Raw genomic sequence first — 20,962 nt, 5'->3', positions numbered from 1 at the left:
TTGGTAGTTTATCTTATTAGATGGTACACGGAACTGCACCTACACGTCTCAGGAGGTTGTTCCTCTCCATAAGGTGAAGTCGTTTTACTTATAAACGTGTCTGCTGCTTAGTTTAATCTGCTTTAATTTATGTGCGTCGACTTCGGCCAGCTCTTCTTAGCTTTCCAAAATATTGCCCTGTAGATCTGGCCTTAGATCGTCTCTTCTGGCCATATGTGCGTTGTAGGCCATTATGTCTCACTCAGATGCCTCTGTTTTGAATGACATAATGTTTTCAGCACAAAGGCATGAAGAGATGGACCGAGTCCTTCTCACCAGCTGACTTAATGGCTGTCATTTAGAAATCAGTAAACAAAATAAAATGATGTCTTTTACCAGACCCAAATTTATCAGACTCGGCTTCTGGCTATTGGTTTTCTTGACGCCTTTGTTCATTAGATTAAATATTATTAGTGCCTACTTTTTTGTCCGCTCACCATTAATATACTTTCACAAAATAATCAGTTGCCACTTAATTTCTTTTTCTAAATGATAAGCAAAATAGATTGGGCGCTTCAAGCTTCTCAGTGTACAGCCATGTAGCTTTTTCCAATCTTGTGGCCATTCCTGTGGCTCTTTCCTGTTCCCTTTTGAGTTTTTTAGTTCCCTTTTTAAAATTTGTGTGTGGAAGCATCTGTCTTATTTTTCATCTGACCGAGGCCACGTATCAAAGTAGCAACGCTTCCCACGTCCTACTTGTTGGTAACGTATCTGAACAACTGTAGTCACTCCTTGTACCAGGCTGCTGTACTGGTGAGTTGCTTCTCTGTGACCCTCTGCTCCTTTCCAGAACCTCTGCTTTCCGGGACACATAGTGGAGGCTTCCTTGAAAATGGAAAACTCCTCTTGGAACAAAAGAATAGTAGGAGATAGGAGAATTCATTGCTGGAATGGAAAGTCACTGTGGGAAGAAATCTGCATTTTTAAACCGTTAAATTTCTGTTCTTGAGCGTGTGCCAAGGCAGTCGCAGATTTCCTCCGCCCCGCACCCTGAGAGCAGCTTGATATAATATTGTTGCTGCGTTACTGACTCCTGGCTCTCGAGTCACAGATGAGTCCCGCTTACCTCGGCTGGGGCTGTGCACGTCTCATCCCCTGCCTTGTGTGCTGAATTCTGACCGTACCCACCACAGGCCAGTGGCAGTGAAAATGTGACAGGGTTGAGACATTTAGCTGCTTGCATTAAAAAAAAAAAAAAAAAAGCCCCAAGAGGAGCTCTGGTTTTGTCTTTAAGTATGCAGCGTACGCCTCGTCCCCCACCTTTGCTCCGTAGTCACGTCCGAACGCACGGCTCCTCGCTATGATTTCTGCCAGCTCTGCAGTTCTTTCCAAGGCATTCAGCGCTCTCTCCAATTGATTCCAGATGTGCTCTCCCCTTCCCGGCGCTTTCTCCTTTCCTCCTCCTCCTCCTGCGCTGGCAGCGGAGGCAGGGCTGCTTTTTCCCTGTGAGGTGGTGGAATTAGCGCGGGCAGGCAGGACGACTTTCCTGCTGGCCTCTGAAATTGGGGGAATTGAAGGGGCCTTGTGTCAGTGCTGTGTGAGGGAAGCTGGCTGGCGGGGCTTGGAGGTTTGTCCATCCCCTGGGAGCCGGTTCAGCTCAGAGCAGCACCTCTGCACAGCTCTGTGCTGCCTTCAGCGCATTCCCCTCACAGCAGGGGAGAGGTGGGCAGGGAAGCCTGATGCCAAAAGTGATCTGCAAAATCCTTCCTAGAAGAGCACTGGATATATAGAGAGATCTGGCAGACGCTGTTACAGGTAGCTGCATCGCATAATAAGGGCTTTGAAAAATTCCTGTGACTAAAGTAGATACGAATCTTTCTACGGGGTTGAATGAGCTTCATGAGGATTTAAACATTCAGGAAGGCAGTTTGAATTCTTCAGCTTGCGGGACCAACTCTCCGCACTCACGAAGATTTGGTGATGTGCTTGCAGATAGTCTGTTCGCAGAGCCGGGGACATGGGATGAAAAATTGCTTATCAGTCCAGCTCAGGTATCTGATGGGGGTTGGAGAAGCAGATGCTGGTTTTTAGAAATACGATGTCACCTGGAGAGCTACCATCTTCCTTGAAACAAGGTTGTCTGAACTGAGCAACCTGATGGCAGATCTAGCTGAGGTGACAGTAGCTGTGATGCTACCCTGACGGTCCGGTCAAGAGTTACCACAGGACCAGATGGGATTTTCTTCCCTGTTACATTTCCATGTTCTGCAGCCCTTCCTTTACTGAGCAGCACCAGGAACCACTGGTTAGTGGTCAGGAGTAAAGCAGAAAACAAGCGCAGGTGGGTCCTCAGTGCCATCTTAGTGTCATGTACATCAGTGCCCAGGTGCCCTGATGCAACCATGGGCCACTCCTGAAAGAGCAATTCCCACACCCCTTCCCCACCACCAGCCTCTAGTTCCTGCTGCCTCCCTGCGTGAGGATCTGCAGTGATGCAGCTGTGAGTGTGATCGGTTTGCTAATCCGCTGGAAAGCTAATCGCGGTTAGCTTGGATTAAACATACGTGACACATCTGCAGCACACTGCTTCTTAGCTGTGATTCATTTGAATTCGGGTCCAAAAGAAGAAACTTAACCCTCTTCGCCCAAGAGTAAAGTAGTCTCACTTGTGTGGGAGATGCTTCTGCCGCTCTGGGTGCCCACTGGATGAAGGCATGACTAGATTCGTAATATTTTGAGACTTTCATACTGATTTGTTGAAAGCTAGTCGTCTTATGGAAATCTTTTTTCCTAAGAACGTTTGACTACGAGTGTGAAGTGGAAAATACTCACTTGGAATATTGCAGAGGTGGGAAGAACACAGCCAGGATAGGTGCTAAAAGACCCGATCTGGAACAAAAAATTGAGCTTGAGCCTTTCTCTAACTTCTGGATTTGCTGCAGAGGATGTATTCCACCCTGGTGATTTTTTTCCTTTGTTCCACACCACCACCCCCTTCTCCCCAATAATTCTCGGAGGTAGTTTCATTCCTAATATGGAATGGAAACAGATGTTAAGACCTCAATGTCGTCTCTTGAAGCACAATTCTCTCCTCCTAATCAACCCCAGAGAGCGTGAATTGATTGAAAGCGTTTGTTGGGACGCCTTCATGCCAGTAACTTTTTTTTCGGGGGCGGGGGGAAGGAGGATAATGTAGATTTCAGGAGCAGCAAATCGGTGTTTTTAAAATCTGAAAGGTATCTTTTAGGCTGGTAAGTAGATGTGGCCTTATTGATGTTGCGTGACTCTAAAGCTTTGGCTACATCCGACAGGCAGGCTCTTTGCAGGTTGCCCAGGGGCTTCTTAATTAAGTGTGTATACATTCAGCCCTGAGAGCCTGCGTTTGTGCATTGGGATAGAGCAAAAGTTGACCATTACTGGAAATAATGACAGCATGGGGATGAGTGAGTGCTTCCTGTGTATAAGAGTAAGATAAGACTGTAATTTTCTTTCATCCTTTCCTACAAAAGAGAGGCTTGACCTTCTTCCCTGTAAAGTTCGTTCTTAAATGCATTTAAAAAAAAAAAAAAAGGCCAGCTGTTTTATTTTATGGAACAGTTTTTGGTGGCCTGGCATGATAGAGAGTATATTGGAAGATAACTTGTTCTTCCCTTGCTTTACATATCTAGGAGAAGGAAGGGCAAGATTAGATAATCTAGTGCAAGCCTGCACCAGGAAGTTGAAGAAAACATGCCTTTAAATGGCTCGCGAGGTGTGGGCTGGAGTGCAGCTCTACGATTAGCTTGTTTACGCTGAAGGTAACCCAGTGTAAAAAGCGTTTCCTAAAATGATTGCATCCGATCGAAATTCAAAGGAAGAACACTTACATATAAACTTTCCTCCTTTTTAACAAAACTAGCATAAAACTCCACCAAACATTCGCAAAACTACCTGTAGGTGGAGTGCTGCTTTTTGGAGGATTTGGGAGGAATTGCTCTTGTGCCCATGGTGGTAGAGGCAAAATCCAGCATCCTTTATTGCCATCCCAGTATGTCATAGATCAAATGAAGATCAAGCTGGAGACGTGCAGGTGAAATACAAACCCCCTTATTACTGTGATCCTCTTCAAGGTGCTTCTATGATCAACCCACATCAAGAGAAAGGGTGTTGATTTTTATCAGTCTGGGTCACCAGACAGACAGGCATGCCAGTCTCCCTCTCTGGAGTAACAAAAATGCCTTTGTAGTGCAGACTGTGGCTGTGGGTGTCAGGTTAGGGTCACACACCCCTCTGAATCCGGGAGAAGGTTTGTACAAAGATTAAGAACATGAGAAGGTGTTTATATTCTTTGTATGTCCTTTTCACCTCTAAACTTCCTTTCCGTAGGCTTTTTACCCACTCTTCCCATTCCAAAACTAATTAGTAATGAAATGGCCACAATGTAGAAAGTGTTATTACTGCATTTTGGTGTAAAGAGCTTGTATGATGTTTGTGGGCACCTGTAGAGTTAGCATGGCCAAGTCACCGTTTTGGCATGACTGGGGAGCTGGAAAGCCATCACTTCGTCATCCCATACATCACTTTGGCTTGTGTTCAGGTACCTTCATGACTCTAAAGAGCAGAAGCATGATTTTGAAAGTCAAGGCTTAGGTTCCGTGTGCTGTGAGAGCTACCAGCGTAGGTTGGGGTTTGTCTCTGGTGTAGTGCCCCAGCCTGTGGTTTCCTAGAAGGGATGATGCTGGAGTTCCTGGTGGGTCTTGCAGCATCCCTCACGCTGCTTTGTATCCATTCCCATTTCTAAAGAAGTTGGTTGCTGATACGTTTGTTATCATCAGTGGGATTGCCTGGAGAGAGGGTTACTGCACGCTGGAGACTGCAGCTCCCGGCAGCCTGAGCTTATCCAAGAGCTGCTGCCCATGGCCCTTCCCTCCCCAGCTCCTCCACCCCCTCTGCTTTCTGGCTCTGGTTCTCCTCCCGCTCCTTGCCAAGCCATTTCAGCACTCCTAACTGGGAACAGAACTAACCTGGCGATAAAAAGCGAGTAGTTTTTTTCCTGGGAGATGTGCTGGAGCGGCTCAGCGGAGGGTGGGCGGTGGCTGGCAGGGGGAGAGGGCAGGAGTGCAGAGCTGGCGATGGGACGGTGACGGCTCTGGCCAGAGCCCCTCCGGAGCCTGGGTCCCACCGGGGCTCCTGCGAGAGGAGGCTGTGTTGGAAGGGGAGCCTGCTGCAGCAACCTGAATTTGTGTTCAGCTGTGAGAAGGGAGAAAAAAACCCAGCCCATGTTCTTTACTGTTATTATTGCTGTTCTCTTGGACCTGCGGCAGCAGCGTTGCATGGTGGGCCCTTTCTTGTCTGCGTACAGCTGGGGAGCGGTGCTTGGCCTCTTCTGCTGGAGCGGCGTGTCACGTTTGCCTTCCTGATGGGCGGCTGTGACCTGGGTTGGAGGAGGCACGGCGCGGTCCCCGTGTCCCCCTCGCTCACAAGGATCCCTTTCATGCGGAGAGCTGAGGGCAGGCAGCGGCTCCAGGTTGAATGGTTGCGCCAGACTCTTTTCAGATCCCAGCTACAGACATTTTTGCTGTGTACGAAAGGGATTAGGTTAGTGCTGAGAGCAAACAGTCGTTGCCTGGAACACACTGGTCTCCACAAACAGGTTAATTGCCTTCCGTTAGCTGCAAGTCAGTTGCTTCAAGGTTTTATAAGATGAGTTCAGAGAAGGCATAGCTATTAGAAACCCCATTCCACTAGTAGGCGTATACTCGCATCCATCCCAATGATTTGGGGATTACCGGAGCTGAAAGGCATATTTAAGAGATTATGCGACAATTCTGTGCTGTAGCGTTTCTCTGCACCTTTCTCTGATGCTTGTGACTCGCAGCAGGGTTATGGACAGCAGAGACCATTTACCTCATGGCAGTTGGCATGCAAATGTCTATACAGAGATTGTACCGATGTAGCTTTACCAGGATTATAATTTTTATTTGGTTGGTTATGCTTTAATATCAGTCCATATATTGGCGTACCAATACAGAAGGGGTCTGGAGCTGCATTGCTCTAAGGCTCCTTTCATATCCCTATAATTACACCCGTTTTTCTAATGAGCAAAACAAAACCAGCCCTTCACAAAACAGACCGATCTCAGATGGTTTTATGGAAGTAGGAGGCCTTTGTGTGCATGTCTGGTGTTCGTGCTTGGCGCTCCGGTGCCGTGATCTTGGATCACCACCTGCTGTCTGCTGAAAGAATTCATCCTACGTTGCATTTGCTGAACCACGTTGCTGCTTGTTGAGATGTCGTCCCCAGCTCCCACCCTTCTGCAAGGTACTGCTGCGTGTGGTTACTTACCGTTCCTCTGCTTAGCTTGGAGCTACAAAGTTTGTTAATGAAGTAAAAAATTTAGTAATCTGTCCCCATTAGGGATTTTTCCATGGTTTAGCTAATTTGTTTTTTCAACAAAATGTGGGATTAGTTTGGACTGAGCTGTGTAAGCAAAACTCTGGCCTAAGGAAGGAAGTTGGTACTTGCAAGGACGTGGCTGGACCGTAGTAGGGCCGAGAGTAGGGGCTTGAAAGGGGAGCCCAGAGGAGTATCCGGTATCCCTCTTGTGCCCTGAGGGCTTTGGTGCTGGTGATTCAGATGTCAACATTTTGCAAGAGGGGAGCTGCTTTGAATTCCTGCCTGCTGTGGCTGAGTGATTTTTGTGGGAGTGGGGCAACAGAAGGAGGACAAAATGTAGGAATTACTGGTTTTCTTTGAACTATAGGTTACCATATATTGTACTGAAGTTTTTTTTCCTTTTTTTAAGGAGTGTGTGTTAATTATACTGAGTTCCAGTTGCACTGAACAGCCTTTCCCAGTTTGGTGAGTGTGGGATGGCAGCTAGCGTGGTCGGTGCATGGCAGCACAAACTCATGGAGGGAATTGGAATAAGGCAGGCTTTCCTAGTACTATAATAGCATCCTTGTGTTTGGGGACGGTGACTGCTCTTGGACATACCCATCTTGGTCTGTTGTTGCATTTGTGTCAATGTTTAAGAGAATTTCATGGGGTAGAACAGGCAGGACTGGTAATGCAGTGAGGTATGTGGTCAAGATTGGATAGATAAAATACTTTGGCTGAGTCTCTCCTGCTGCTGACGTACCTTCACCAGGAAGTTTGGGGGTTTCTCCATGTTCTTTGTACCTCCTGAGAGGAGTGGGAAAAGCAGTGCCTCTGACTGCAGGATTTTCCCTGGTGGGTTAGAAGTAGGGAAAGGAGTTCAGGTTCTGTGTTTGAGGATAAATGGGATTTTTTTTTTTTTTTTTTTGGTGTGTGTTAGTTCTTGAAAATATGAAGTGTACTGTAAATGTTGAAATTTGGTAGAATGACAGAAGAGGTAGAATCTCCTCTGGGTTTGGAGGATATCAGTATGCTGTGAAACGTGCGGCGATCTCATCAGGAGTCCTTTTCTGTAGACACTAGTGGAAACAGAAGGGAAGTAATTCTAAAGCAGCAAAGGAAATTAAAATTACAGAAAAAAACCCAGACGGGAAACATGTGCATAATCGTATCAAGAGAAAAATAACTTGAGATACAGATACTCCATGGGATGATGAAAGCTGGACAAGCATAATGGTGATAGATCTACAGATAACCTGAGACTTTAAATTAAGGATACATTTATAGTAAAAGGATTTTTGCATGTTAGTGCGATGGGGGGAGGGGGGGAAGTGACAATGGTGTTAAAAACGTTTCATTCTGCACCAGAAATCCCTTATTTGAAAAATCTTAGGAAGATCAGAGTGAAGTAATAAATAAAGTTACCAGGGTGTTTTGGCTTGTGAGGTGTGATTAAGCTCATAATAAATAGGTATTATTGAAACCTCACAAGTAACAGAAGAGAGAGCAAGCATTTTTCATCCTTCAGACATTTGTAGATAATTGAAGAAGGGAGAGGAAATATTTAAAAGTTTGAAATGTGTTTAAACTGGAAGGAACAGCATTAACTGAAGGGTAAAAATGTTGAAAATAAGATGATGTAAGGTTTACGGGCTGGCATTTTTAGTAGTCTAAGAGTGAGATGAAACAAAACGCTGGAGTATGTCCTTTGGGGAGCAGCCCTGCACTGTGGTGAGGAAAGCAGAATAGGTTTTGTTTGTGGCTAATTAGCATTCTCTTCCTCCTATCAGGGGTACTAGCGGCTTGTAAAGAAAATTGGAAATAGTTTCTGCTACTGCAGCTTTCCTGGGCTTGCCCTACCAATTTTTGAAATAAAAAAAAATCAGTTTCATATTTACCTCCTATTTTAAACACAAGAAATGGGCAGACAACGTGGGCTGTATGAAAGCACACAGACAATGGAATATAATGAAATACTGTAAGCAAAGAGCTTGGAAAGGAGGCAGTATGCGGACGGAGCGGAGCTGTTTTGACAGGGGGTCAGTACTCCGAGTAGGTGAGCGATGGGGTTGCTGATACCTGGTTTGCAGTGGGGTAGCTACCGTCCAGCCTCTCCTCCCTCCCGCTTGTAAAACTCGCCCTGCAGATCTTGATGATGGTTTGGGTCTGGTCAGAAGCTCCCGGTTTTGGAGCTTGAGGATAGCAAGGGAGTGAGCAGAAGTGGAGGGCTGGTGGAGCTGCCCTCCTATTTTGGGGGGGGTTGGGGAAATACCCTGTCCTGCTTTCACAAAATGTGCTCAAAAACAAACCAACCAAACAAGAAACCCCTCCGCAGAGCTGCTAAGCACGCGACACAGGGCTGCAACTGCTCAGGGCAGTGTGTGCAAGGAACCAAGTGCTGGCCGTGGCTGGCATGCTTGCCTCAATTTTTCTTTCTCCAATAAGGCTGCGGAGTTTTGTGTTTCTGCAGGCAGCAAGGCTTTGCAGCGGCTGGACTTTAGCTAATGAAACCATCCGTCGTTCGGCGCGGGCCAAGGCTGCATCTCGGCCCCGCTAAGTGGTATTGAACGCCCTTCGCTCTCCTTCTCCCCAGCTGCGGGAACGCGCGGCCACGTGGGCCCCAGGGGAGGCAGACCAGAGAGACTAATGTCAGAGCAGATTTGGGATTCAGCCAGCGTCTGAATGACCCAGTGCTGGCTGGAGGTGCGCCGCGTTTGTCGTTGTTTCCTTCGCCCGGGAGGGAGGGCTGCAGGTAGGCTGATAAAGGGGCTGCAAGGTTGGTCTGGCTTCGCTGGAGGTCCGTCAGCCCCTGCACGCTCTCTGCTGAAAGGCTGCTTGGTAATTCCCGCTCTGCCTTTCCTATCCGCGGGGGAAGGTCTGCTTGGCTTTTACTCCATTGATTTAAGCATGCTGGTGTCAGAATGAGCTCGAGCACCTCCAGGCTTTGAGGGGGAGGACCCGGGGCTGGAACAGCAGCCAAAATTTAAAGTCAGGATTAGTCTGTTGACACGCACATAAATCAAACAGCCCTCCTATCATAAATCTTTTCTGTGGATTTTTTTTTTTTTCTGCTGCGGCAGTGGAAGCGGTAGGAGTGGTGCAGCAGCCTGGGCTGCCCAGGGCTGGGTTTCAATGTCAAGGCTGTCCTCCTTTGCCCGAGGTGGCTGAATGCAGCTCCCTGCTCTCCCCTCGGTAAGATCTCTGCGGTGGCTGCAGGGCTGCATGCTTTTGTGTTTGCTTCGGGTGGTTTTCAGGCATGGTGGGGTAGAATTTTTAGTGTTTCTTGGGGATATCTTTTGCATGGTCAGTTGTCTGTTTCCAAGTCGTCTGGTTGGTGTCAACTACATCTAAGGCAGTGCTGAAAGCTGCTAAAAAGTCCACTGCCCTAGCATAGAGGTCTCTGTGAGATACCCTAAGCTGAGGGAGGAGTGGGTAATTAATGCCTTGTGTGATGGTAGTGATGCTCAGGACTGGGAGAGAGAGAGCATGCTCCAGGCTTGTGATCTAAACTCAGTTCCCCATAGCTCTTCAGTGTTGTCTGCACAGCCAGCAAGAAGCAAGTGGGCTATTCCAGCAACTAGATACCTGAGCACCCATGCTCTGTACTCAGTGCTGCCAGAGCAAAGGATGGGTCTGCTGCGCAAATGGGTTTTGAAGAGTGTACTTCTGTTCTGTTACTGTAACACAGCAGAGAAGTGCTCTGAACTACACCATATGCTTGCTTGTGAGCAGAGCCATGAGCATCAGGCTGGAGGAGATGGACCCAGATACGGTACTTTCAGGGTTATTAAAGAACCCTGTTACTCTGTCTGTGTTTCCTTCTCCATTGCAACGTTTCAGTGCCTCTTGCCCCTTCTGAAATAATGCCTTACTGTGCGTAAAGCCTTGTGTGGGATTACAGGGGTATGCAATTTGCAAGCCCCCTAGTTTGTTCTTCGCATGCCACCCGGTAGTGAGAAGATTTCCAAAAAAAGATGAAGAAAACAATGTCATGGCTCAGAGGAGCAAGGCGTGCTCTTTTTGATAGAGAAGGTAGTAGAAGACTGTGCAATGTTATGGTGGCTGTAGGTGGGATATTTACATGAACTCTATGCAGCATGGATGTGGATGATGTGGATGATTTCTCAGGCTGATGTTTTGATTCTGCTGTAGTGTAGTAAAGCTTTTTTCTCCTTGTGCCTTTTTTCAGGGTAACCAGGAGCCAGCAGCAACTCCTGATGCAATGGTGCAGCCATTCACCACAATCCCATTTCCGCCACCCCCACAGAACGGGATTCCCACAGAGTATGGGGTGCCACACACTCAGGACTATGCAGGCCAGACCAGCGAGCACAATCTGACGCTCTACGGAAGCACGCAGCCGCATGGAGAGCAGAGCACGAACACGGCCAGCACGCAGAACGGATCTCTTGCAGTAAGTGCAGAAGGGTGCAGAGCCAGGATAGCAGCACAGTGCTTTGGGAAAAAGCAGCCGTTGGTTAGATTGCTGACTGTTTCTTAAGTATGCAGTGAATCAGTGGTAGCTGTGAAAAGGAGAGAATTATAAACAAAACTTTGAGTTAATTGGTGAATGGTTCAGGTGAATGTGATGGAGGCAAATTCTGGAAGGTTGACAGCACAAAGTTTTAGGGTGAGCACATGCATTGCAGGTGTAATCCCAATGTGGTTTTGTTTTCAGGAAGCTCACAGAGTAGAAAAATACTTTTATTTGACTTTCTGAAGACGGCAGGAAGCTTCATGGGGCAAAGATAGGAGAGGACCTCTCAGCTACTGGGCATCCATCTGCCAAACAAAGATTTTCACCTTCTATTTTTTTGCTTTCTTCTTCCCATGGCCTGGAACAGGCACTGGGCAACACGCTGGCAGATAATACCAGGAAAAGCTTTATCCACCCCTTAAGCCACTTGTTAAGACTTAACTTCCTAATAAAGAGCCTTATGGTGAGAGCCTTTGGGGCTCAGGGGGCGGATTTAATCTGTTAATGCTTTCAGTTTTACTTGTAGTTGGGTGTTTGGCTCGTAGATGATATTTTTCCCCCCGTACGTACTGAGTGGATTCGGTGCCAATGATTGGAAGAACTGATAGTGCCAGCTCAAGTCTGCATGGTTCCTGGCATGCGGCGCTGCTGTTCCTGCAGTGGGCAGTGGCTGCATGGTTGGCAACACCAGTTATGGCTTTGATGAGATATCTTTGAGTTCATCCTGGCAACACCCCAACTTTAGCACCTTGAAGAAGAAAAAGAATGCAAACACGGTAAAGCACTTTTGATAGTGCGTAAAAGGAACTTCAGGTGCCTTTCTGAGCAAACACAAATGTAGATGTGAAGAGACCAGACTGGAAATAAAACTTGGAGCAGGTGCAGCGTGCAGAAATGCAAGTCATCATTTTAATACCCAATTGTCCTCTGTCCTTCCAACGTGTAAGATCTGGGCTGTCCGTCTCCAGCGAACAGCTATCTTGAGCACTGCCAGTTGGATAGGAGAGCTGGTAACAGGGAATAAAACAGGGCAGTGGCTTTCCCCATGTATTTTCACTGTTCCCATCCTTTCCCAGAGCTTAAGAGCGTTTCTTTTTAATGGAAATGATGCGAGCCTTGACCTTGGATGTAAGCTCTTGCCAACCCTCCCGCTCCACTTCCATATTAGGAGCCATCTTCGTGGCACTGCAGGGCCGAGCTCTGTGTTTCATCAACTGATGCCGGCTCCGAGGAGCCCGCAGCGCGCAGGGAGGCTGACTAGCCTGCGAGGAGGGACTGGGAGCCCATCTGTGCGGGAGGGAGCGTTGCTGGGAGACTGCTGGGAGGCAGCGGTGTTGCCAGGAGGCTGTGGAGGGAGCCTGACTGGCAGGGGTTATCCAAGAAACAGGCTGAATAACACATAGTGCTTGTGCTGGCTGTTGGGAACAGGTGGGCACGTCTGGTCTGACCATTTGATGTGGTTAAGGACACATGAGCTGAGAGTGCAGAGTCGGGCTCGCAGATGTTAGTTAGCTGGGAAAGGGTAAGGGCACAGACGAGCGCGTTGCTGCGCCTGCTACGGCTGGGACTGATCGGACGCAGAGGATCCCAGATGGTGGCACATGGAGAAATCCGGCGGGAGGGGGAAGGCGCCTCAGCCAAGGGCTTTTCATGTGCCAGACTTTTACAGGCGCAGGGTCCTGGATGTTATGAGTCCCTTTTATCTTTCTGTCTAGGACTCCTTCTCTGTGAAGTTATTTTGATTCTGTGGGCCGCTTTGGGATGTAAGTGCTTGTAACTTTTCTCCTTCTCAGTATGCTGATTAATGATGTAGGAACTAGGGGAAGGAAGAAGCCACAGTAGTTACTCAAGCTAAAGCATGCTGTTAAAGTTAACAGCAAAAGAGATTGGTGGTTTCACCTTGAACATCTACAGCTAAGGTCAAGCAGCTTGTCCATCACATAAGCTGGTTATTACTTGTTTGACATACATGTTCAGTCCACGTGGACGAGACTGCTGTGCTTTCAGGCATCTTTTCCTTTCACCTTTTTGTTGTCTTGCTCAAACAACAGTGCTAACTTTTAAGAGAGCAAAAAATCGTTGTGGGTGATGTATGATCCTTCCCTCCCATCCCTGCGACAGACAAGCGCAGCTGCTGTCATGTGTGTGAAGGCGATACCCCAGGCCGAACAGCCGGTGGATTTTTTAGCTGCTGACTTGAAGCCTGTGCTCCCAAGGGATGATTCAGAAATTCCTTCAGCCAGAGAGATAAGGTCTCTCCCTGCTTTTAAGAACAAGGCCTGTGGTTGGTCCAGTTGGCAGGACAGAGCAAGATAGCGAAAGGTGTGCTCAAATGGTGGGGCTTCCCTGCTTTTCAGACTGGTAGCCTTTAGGATAATCCCAAAAGTAACAAAGAATGGGGGTAGCTTAGAGGTCCCTCGTGGAAAGGAGAGTTTTGTCCGGTTGGTAAGATGTTATGCAGCAACGTAATGGGGTCTATAATGGGGTCCCTGACACGCTGGGTGGCAGCACCTTTTCATAGAAACTTGGCAGGTTCTGGCGGGCAAGTCAGATTAGAGATGAGCAGTGGTGTCTGAGGTAACAGACGGTGGTCTGGAAGCCTGAGGTCACACAGCAGCAGTGAAGTAAAATAAACTTTGAGAGTCAAATTCCATGCCTTCCTATGCAGTCTAAAAGCCCTGAGCAAAGGAGAATGGCTGGTTGGTGTCATCAGCTACAGATGAGCTTGGTTCTGGAGGTCTGAGTGTAGCGGAAAGCATTCAAAGCTCTCAGAGCAGGGGTATGGAAAAGAAATTGGCACAATAGGTGGTGTAATACAAACAGCTTAATATTTTGGAATCTTTTTTTATTTTAGGATCGAGCCTCATCTGTGGGGCTTTGTTTCTTGCCTGGCATTTAGGTCTCCCAGTCTTCATCTCCAGGCATCTGTCCTTTCTTTTGATACTGTCCCAAAGCACAGCTGAAAGACCTGGATTAAAAATAGACTGAGGTACTGGACCATATTTGGCCTACTCGGTCTGCCTGTTGCAGCCTGTCTCTTAAACCGTTGGCGCTCTGCATTTCGCTTCTTATGGTGCTGGGTCGCCCGGTCTCTTCCCCCTTCTTGGTTTACGTTAGTGCCCTTCTCCCTGATGGAGACACCCAGCACAGATAGCTGCGAGCGGAGATGCTAATTAGGCTGCAGTACCTCTGGCAGCTGAGCTGATCTAAAGATTCACTGCTGTCAGAAAGGAGAGATCTGGCTCCAAGCGCAAACTCCCACTCCTGTTTACTGGCTCTGGCATTCCTTACGTGAGCCACTTTAATTCACTGACCTGGCAGAAAGCTGTCCAATTCTTTTGCTGGGTTAATGAATTAGAGCAGCTCTTGGAGGGATCCAGCAAATGCTGCTGTTGCAAGGTAAGCGTATGGAGTGCATGGCCAGAAGCCGAGAGAGTTGTCAGCTCTCTGCATCTCCTGGTACTCTACCCGCAGAGGGAAGATTAATCATCCGCTGAACTAAAAAAGCTTGCTTGATAGTAAAGGCAATGCACTTAATACTGTGAGCTGATTATTCAACTCATTTCTCTTGTTAATGTCAGAGGGAAGAATTTGTGTGTCTGTATAAATTATGGAATGCAGCTGGAGGTGTAGAAGTAGAGGAATAAGTTTATGTAAATTACTTTGCATGAAAATGGCAGGTGCTGTCGCCTTGGTGTTACGTTGTCATGAACCAATATAAAGCATTATTTAATTACAGAGAATCGTGTCTCTTGGCTTCTCGATGTGCCGTACTGAAGCATATTTAACTCATCTGCTATACCGTCAAGGGATATTGACTTTCTGATTTTTATAAAGGAGACACATCTGTGGTGGGAACACCTGTGTGTCATGTTCAGAAGCAAGACAGGGAAGCTGCTCGGTCATCTGGCTGTGCCCCATATACCTAGCAAGAGTTTGGAAAGAAGGGAGCCAACAGCACCAAGAGTTCCTCAACTGACTTTTGTAACACATGGATAATGTTATAATAATGACTTTCCCTTGGGTGTTTCTTGCCTAGTCTGAGATTGCAGAATTTTCCTCTGTAATTATTTTTCATCACTTCAGTAATTAAAGCAATTGCTCGTGTGAGTTATTTCAGGTGAAGAATATGTTTAATGAATGTCCTCACCTATCTTTTGATACTGCTGAGCAGATAGACATGAGGAAGAACGAGCTTCAAATAAGTAGCTAGCTGCTGATCGTTTGGCCACCTCAGCTTGGAAATTGCTGTCTTGGGGTAGCAAACTCTGACATTTAACATCAGGAATTTGCTTTGAGTGTGAGGCAGATTATTTTATTATTTTGAGCTTGAGGCAGATTATTGTCAGCACTTGTAGACTTGTGTCTAGTGAGGCAGATTTAAAAATTATTTCAAAAGAGAAACAGGAAATAAATCAGCAGATATCATTATGTTAGAGTATACAGCCGTGGTACTTCAGCATATCTCAAAGGTTGTAGCAGATCTAGAGTAGTACAGGGAAGGATAATAGTGATAATGAAAGGGATGTGGAAGGTTCTTTATGAGAAGAAGTCTTCACTTACGAAAAGAGCTGACAGGAGTGAAGGCATATGACAAGTACATAGAATTTTGAATGGTGTGGGAAGTAAAATAGGGAACATTCCAATTTTCATTTACTAGGATGCACACAGGAAATAATGGGGTGCCACATATGAAAAAAACAGGATTTTGTTTCTTGTTTTTTTCCATATAATGAAGAATTTGGCATTGGAACTCGTGTCCATAGGATGCTTTGGAAGTTGAGACACCAGCTGGCTCAATTCGCTGGAGGCTGTGCTGGAGAAAAATCACCAAATGTTTACCGTGTTCTTACATTCTTTCATAAATGCCACAGATTTGGGCGCTGTCAGAGAAAAGGTAGTGGGCTGGGTGAATCTTAGTTTGTCATTGTGTGGCTGTTCTTCTGCCACTGTCAATGGAGTGGTCCAGGGGCTCCATTGCTGCCTCCTTCCCCTTGTGAGGGTATCCCTGTTTTGTGAGGAACGGGCTGGAACTGCTCACAAAGGGTTTGACATTGTGACCAGCAGAGCAGGCCTTTCAGGGGGTTTCATTTCACCACTTCATTGAAAGGAAAAAAAAAAAAAAAACAAACACCAAAGTACCCTGTAAAAAGTACTGCTCAGAAAAACAAAGTAACTTTGAACGTCACTACATGGGAAATGTCAGCTGACACACCAGAGATGTCTTTGTTGTGCAGGATAGGTAGCAAAGCTTCCTATGTGCTTTCCTGTGTTAGGTTTATGTTCTCACTTCAGGTGGGGTATATCTTTATTTAATGAGGAAAGTGAACAAAATGGCTTAAGCTTCAGTATGTCTGAGGACTAAGAATCAGAAAAAACATGCCCTGAATTAAGCTGACTATTGAAAGTAGTTAAAAGCCTAGCAGAAGTTATTTGGTACGTCCTTTGCAATTTTTTTGGTTTGGTTTTTGGCATACAAAGTACTTGGGCATGTGGTTAATTGTGCCTGTAGTGTAACCCAAAAATTTTTTAATATAACACTGCTGGCACCTCTGAAAAATCAAGTACATGAATGTAATTCTAAAATTATATTTGCTGCTGTTGAAAGGTGATTATTAGCCCTGCAGTCACCTGTCTGCTAAACAAGTCTTGTTTAAGCAGCAGAAGTTCTCATGCCTTTTGCTCTGGGGTGTGTAGGACCTCAGTCCTACTTTGGTGGAGTGTGGTGGGGCAAGAGAGTGGTTGTGTCTGGTGCCTAATTCTTCACTCGTTTTTCCACCAAAGCTGCTCAGTGGGTATCTGTTCGTTGATGGGTGATTGATTGTTTTGGCATGGGGTTCTTCACTGGAAGCTGCAGAGATCTTCCTGCATTGTCTGCCCTCCCCTTTGCAGTGGGAAGATAGCCTTCTGCCAGTCATAGCTTTCAGTCCTTGTTGTCACACAGTTCCTCAAGCTCTTGAGCCAAACAAGGTCTTTTTTTTTTTTTTTTTTTTTTTTGATTCAAGACTGGTCTAGAAGCAGAGTGAGCACAGTCTGTTTCCCAGATTTTGTAAGCCACCCAAGTCCCCTTTTAAATATAGTTATTAGTTACAGTTTGTATTTTGTAAATATTTTCTTTGCAGTGATTTATGGCTCTTAACCTCCTCATTATGATTCACAACGTTTTGGACCGCCTGCTTCCTGGGGGAGAGGACGGGGGCTTGTTTTTTGTTTTTCTATAGCATGGACCTGAAGCATTTCCAGTTCTAGAAGCAAGTGGGAGATGGAAACAGAATGTGCTGGGTATTAATAGTCCCTGTGCTGGCCTGTCGCACTGGTGTTTGGCTCGCCGGGGAGGTAGCCCTCTGTCTGGCCACACAGATGGAGATCTGCTTGGAGCTCAGGTGATGCTGGAGCCCCTGCCTCTCTCCCACCGAGGAGAAAGCCTCAGCAATTGCTTGTTCACCAGCTGCTTTAGGACAGAAGAGTCTAGTCGAGAGGTGGGAAGATGGTTGTAGAGCTGCCCTCAAACCTGTCAGAACATCCTCGTGCTGCCAGGTGTCCTTCTCCCCTTTCACATGTGTACACCCATGCTCCTCTTTGCGGCTGCCGCTTCTTGCTTAGGGTTTCTGTACAGCCATCGGGTGTAAGGGAGGAGCTGGCACAGGCAGCAAGTAGTTAAAAATGAAGCGCAGATTGCACGTGTCCTGAGCTCTGATGCTTTTCTCTGTGACCTTCAGCAGAGCTCAAAGCTTGCATGTGTGGGCCTGAATGACATTATCACCTGCAAAGTATATGTTACGCAGACTGTGCTGAGGGGGTAAGGTGGATCCAATACTGTTTCTAAATGCAGGACCTTTGCCGCAGCATGTCTCTGTGTTGCCTGATGACAGGGGAACAAGTATCAGCTCCCTTCGCAGCCGAATTGCTGTTAGCGAGGGGAGAGGGCTGGTTCTGTGCTGTGAAGTGTTGATGTGAGGCCAGAAATAAGGAGCTGAAACTTGGGGTGGGGAAGGAGTCGGGGTGGGGAGTGGGCACTCAATGAAATGCGGGCTTTTATCATCTGGCTTGGTCAGGGTAGCGCTGCTGCCAGTCTCCATTATGTGCTGCCTGAGAACAGGCTCCAGGCCCTTCCTTTCATCTCCTTCGTAATGAATTAAGACAAGGAATAACTATAAAAGGAAAAAAAAAAAAAGGCAAGATCTGAGGAGACTATTTCTTTCATTTATGTTGTAGGTGAATGTGTGGCAGTAGACAAATGTATTGAGATAATGTTATAGTGGCTGAAAGTTCAAATCTTACCTTAAGGCCATGGATGATAGAAATGAGGGAGCTACAGCATCCAGAGAGAGAAGGTATTTAATGTTAAACTACTGATGAAAAATCAGGCTATGTGAAAGCCTGAACAGCATTTAGGGACTCTTAGTGTAGTCGAGAAGCTAAGAGTGGACCGAGATCCCCTGTTCCTTCTATTGTTTCTCCTCTGTGAAGCCTTTGGCTTGCTGTACGCATCTCACGTGCTGCAGAACGGCTCCTGCGTGGCAGCAGCACTCTGCCATATGCAGGAACAGCTGTGAGTGTCTTTGAGCAGGCCTCTGCACATGATACATCGCACCCTTGGTAAGAATGGAGTTCTGCCCTCTGCCTGCGAACAAATGGATGGGAGAGGAGTGCAGATGACCTCCCGGCTTCCTCCTCTGTGGAAGTGGCAGATCCAGTCCTGTGCAGCCTATATTTGAATTTAAAGACTAAAACGTTTTTGTCAGCACTGTTCAGAATCTATGCCTTTCCTCGTTCGCTGTGGAAGATGCGCTAGTGTGTGTGTTTTAGGATGTAGCTGTGTGCACGGGTGGTTGCCCACTTGCCAATTCCGTGCAAAGCCTTAGAAAACATAGGGTTTGTCAAACTGCACTAGCAGGGCTCCAAACTGGATTGTAGAGATCCCTTTTGGCAGGAGTCTTGATGATTTGGGGGAGTTATTTTGGAGCACTCACTTGGAGGTGTTGTGAATGGTGGTGATGGATGGGCTCCTCCGGTGTTTTGTCCTTCTTGGACAGATTTGCCCTGAGGAGCAAAGGTCTCTGATGGAGCCATAAAAATAAAACCACCAAACAGCATGGTGTGATTTAATCACAAGCCAGCTGCATCGATTCTTCCCCTGGGGTGCACTCTCTGTATATTTGGAGATGCATTTTGGCATAGGGGTGAGGGTAGGAGAAGAGGGGGAACTTGGAGAGAGGGAGGCAGCTTTTGAGATATGATCGAATGGAAGTGTCTGAGGTGGTTCTTGAAAATGTGATGTTTGGGGGATGGAGGAGTCTTAGCCAAATAAAAATACTTCATCCTGCTAGGATTCTCCTGAAGCTTGCATGGCTGTGGGACGTAGAGATATTCACAGGGTGGTATTTATATTAACCAGATAAAACATGTTTTGTGCTGCCTGCGCAGCCCTGCTAAAATAGAATGGAAAGCTGCCACTGCTTTGCTCAGCATGACAAGACTCCAGTGCTTACTGTTTGCTTGCTCTTGCCAGTGCTTCGTAACCAATATGCAAGTTCAAGGTCGTGTCTGTAAGAGACATTTCTGGCCAGAAGCAGCTCTCTGGATGTCGCTAGTTTAGTTCTAGTCTGTGGAGAGAGGTTTCTTTCCAAATACTCGTGAAGTGCTGTGTATTGAACGATGTGCAGAGCAGTCTAGCAAGTCCAGTCAGTGGTTGGGGAGTCAGTGTGGGCAACTCCCCTGAGATTTCTTTCCTCTTTGGTACACAAATTATGTATTTAAAGAAAAAAAAAAAAAGGTTCCAAAACAGGAAAAAACCCCTCCACCTACTCTTAAATCTGGATTTTTAAGGCCTGCATGTGTACTTGAAGGTGCCTAAAAAAGGCTGACTAGCAATTACATGGTCCTTGCTTTCTCACAGAACTTCTTTTCACTTGATGGGTTAAGGAAGGAGTCGGATTGGTGTCTAAAGAAATGAAATGACACTTAAAGTGCATCACACAGGTGGGCAAAGCATGACTGCTAGGAGGCTGAGGCAAGCAGCAGGAGATAGAATGAGTGGGTGGGTGCTCTTTGAATACCTTGGCCTGTCAAAGCGTGCTCTTGGGAAGGGGCAGAGCAAGAAAACTGACCAAATTGTAGCCTGCTTTGTTCTGTACCTCAGAGTTTTTGAGGTCATTTTTCTGACTAAAGTGTGAAATGCACCATTTTTCTCATCAAGCCATTTTGGAAAGGGGCCTTGCCTTTCTGTTTAGTGCTGTGCTCAAATTTTACCACTTCTTGGTCTAAGCCCACTGTGAGTGGCTGAGGTTCTCTTCCTTTCTTCTCCCCTGCCAGTCATCTCTGTGGGGGCGTTGGGTCTCTTGTCTGGCACGCTGGTCTGCCTCACTCCTCTGCCTGCTTGCTGTACTTTTTCTGTGCACGAGTAACCCTGGCCAACCCCTTGACCTGGCTTTGCTGTACCGGTCGGTACCTGGGAATGTTGGAACAAATTCTCTTTGTTTTAGTTGTGGAACTGGTAGCAGAAAGCAACGCTTGGAGTTTGTAGAAGTCCTGCGGTGGTAATGGCTGTTTCCTGTCCCTGGGCTGACTGATTAACTTTTCTTGTACATTTACAAAAGACATCCGTAAGCTGTTCATGTGTGGATTTTACTATTTAATTATAGATCTTCTTTTGGGGTAGTGTTTCTCTGAAGGGAGCTTGACAGAGCAGATGCCGTTTTGCCTGGGGATGCATTTCTGGTATTGGCCCAGTGAAGAGCTGCCACTTCAGCTGTGGGATTTTGATGATTGCAGGAACATCCTGCCACATGAGATTAGAGTGGCGGTACTACCTCCCAGCTTCAGGATGTGAAAGATCCGCCTCTTCATTAGAGCTTTCGTATGGTGGTAGCTGAAGTGAGGAAGAACGGGCGAAAAGAGAGAAGCAATTTAAGAAAACCAAAGGCAAATCTGCTAAGCTAAAAGGTGATACGAGGGGAGGGAGGCTGAGATCTCATTACTGTTTACTCGTAGAAAGGGAGGGGAAGAACAACAGATCAATTGTTACTGGTTTTATCAAAATAATTGTCAGGTGCTAGATAACACAATTGCAAGTGTAGTACTAATACCTAAAAAGAGACAGGCAAAGCATGTGGAAGGAATTTGTGTGGTTTCTGTTCACGCACGCAC

The 20,962-nt window shown here is 46.7% G+C and overlaps 1 protein-coding gene across 18 annotated transcripts in view; it reads left to right on the top strand.

The window, feature by feature from the left end:
- The window catches only part of RBFOX2 (RNA binding fox-1 homolog 2), a 171,380-nt gene that overhangs the window by 99,684 nt on the left and 50,734 nt on the right, over nt 1–20,962 (top strand). For 15 of the 18 annotated variants that reach the window (XR_012764782.1, XR_012764781.1, XR_012764779.1 and 12 more), the window contains one exon: nt 10,526–10,750. Coding sequence is in view for 14 of the 18 variants with exons in the window: in XM_075428521.1 (XP_075284636.1) it covers nt 10,526–10,750 (225 nt within the window). In the remaining 4 variants the exon portion in view is untranslated. Of the gene's footprint in view, nt 1–8,998; nt 9,089–9,461; nt 9,529–10,034; nt 10,109–10,525; nt 10,751–20,962 lie in introns of those variants that run through there. The other 3 variants (XM_075428520.1, XM_075428516.1, XM_075428514.1) reach the window with 3 other exon arrangements.

Source organism: Opisthocomus hoazin, chromosome 8 (assembly GCF_030867145.1).
Source record: "Opisthocomus hoazin isolate bOpiHoa1 chromosome 8, bOpiHoa1.hap1, whole genome shotgun sequence".
NCBI lineage: Eukaryota > Metazoa > Chordata > Aves > Opisthocomiformes > Opisthocomidae > Opisthocomus > Opisthocomus hoazin.
The sequence above is the reverse complement of the archived record's forward strand: the minus strand, read 5'-3'. Positions and strand labels throughout refer to the sequence as shown.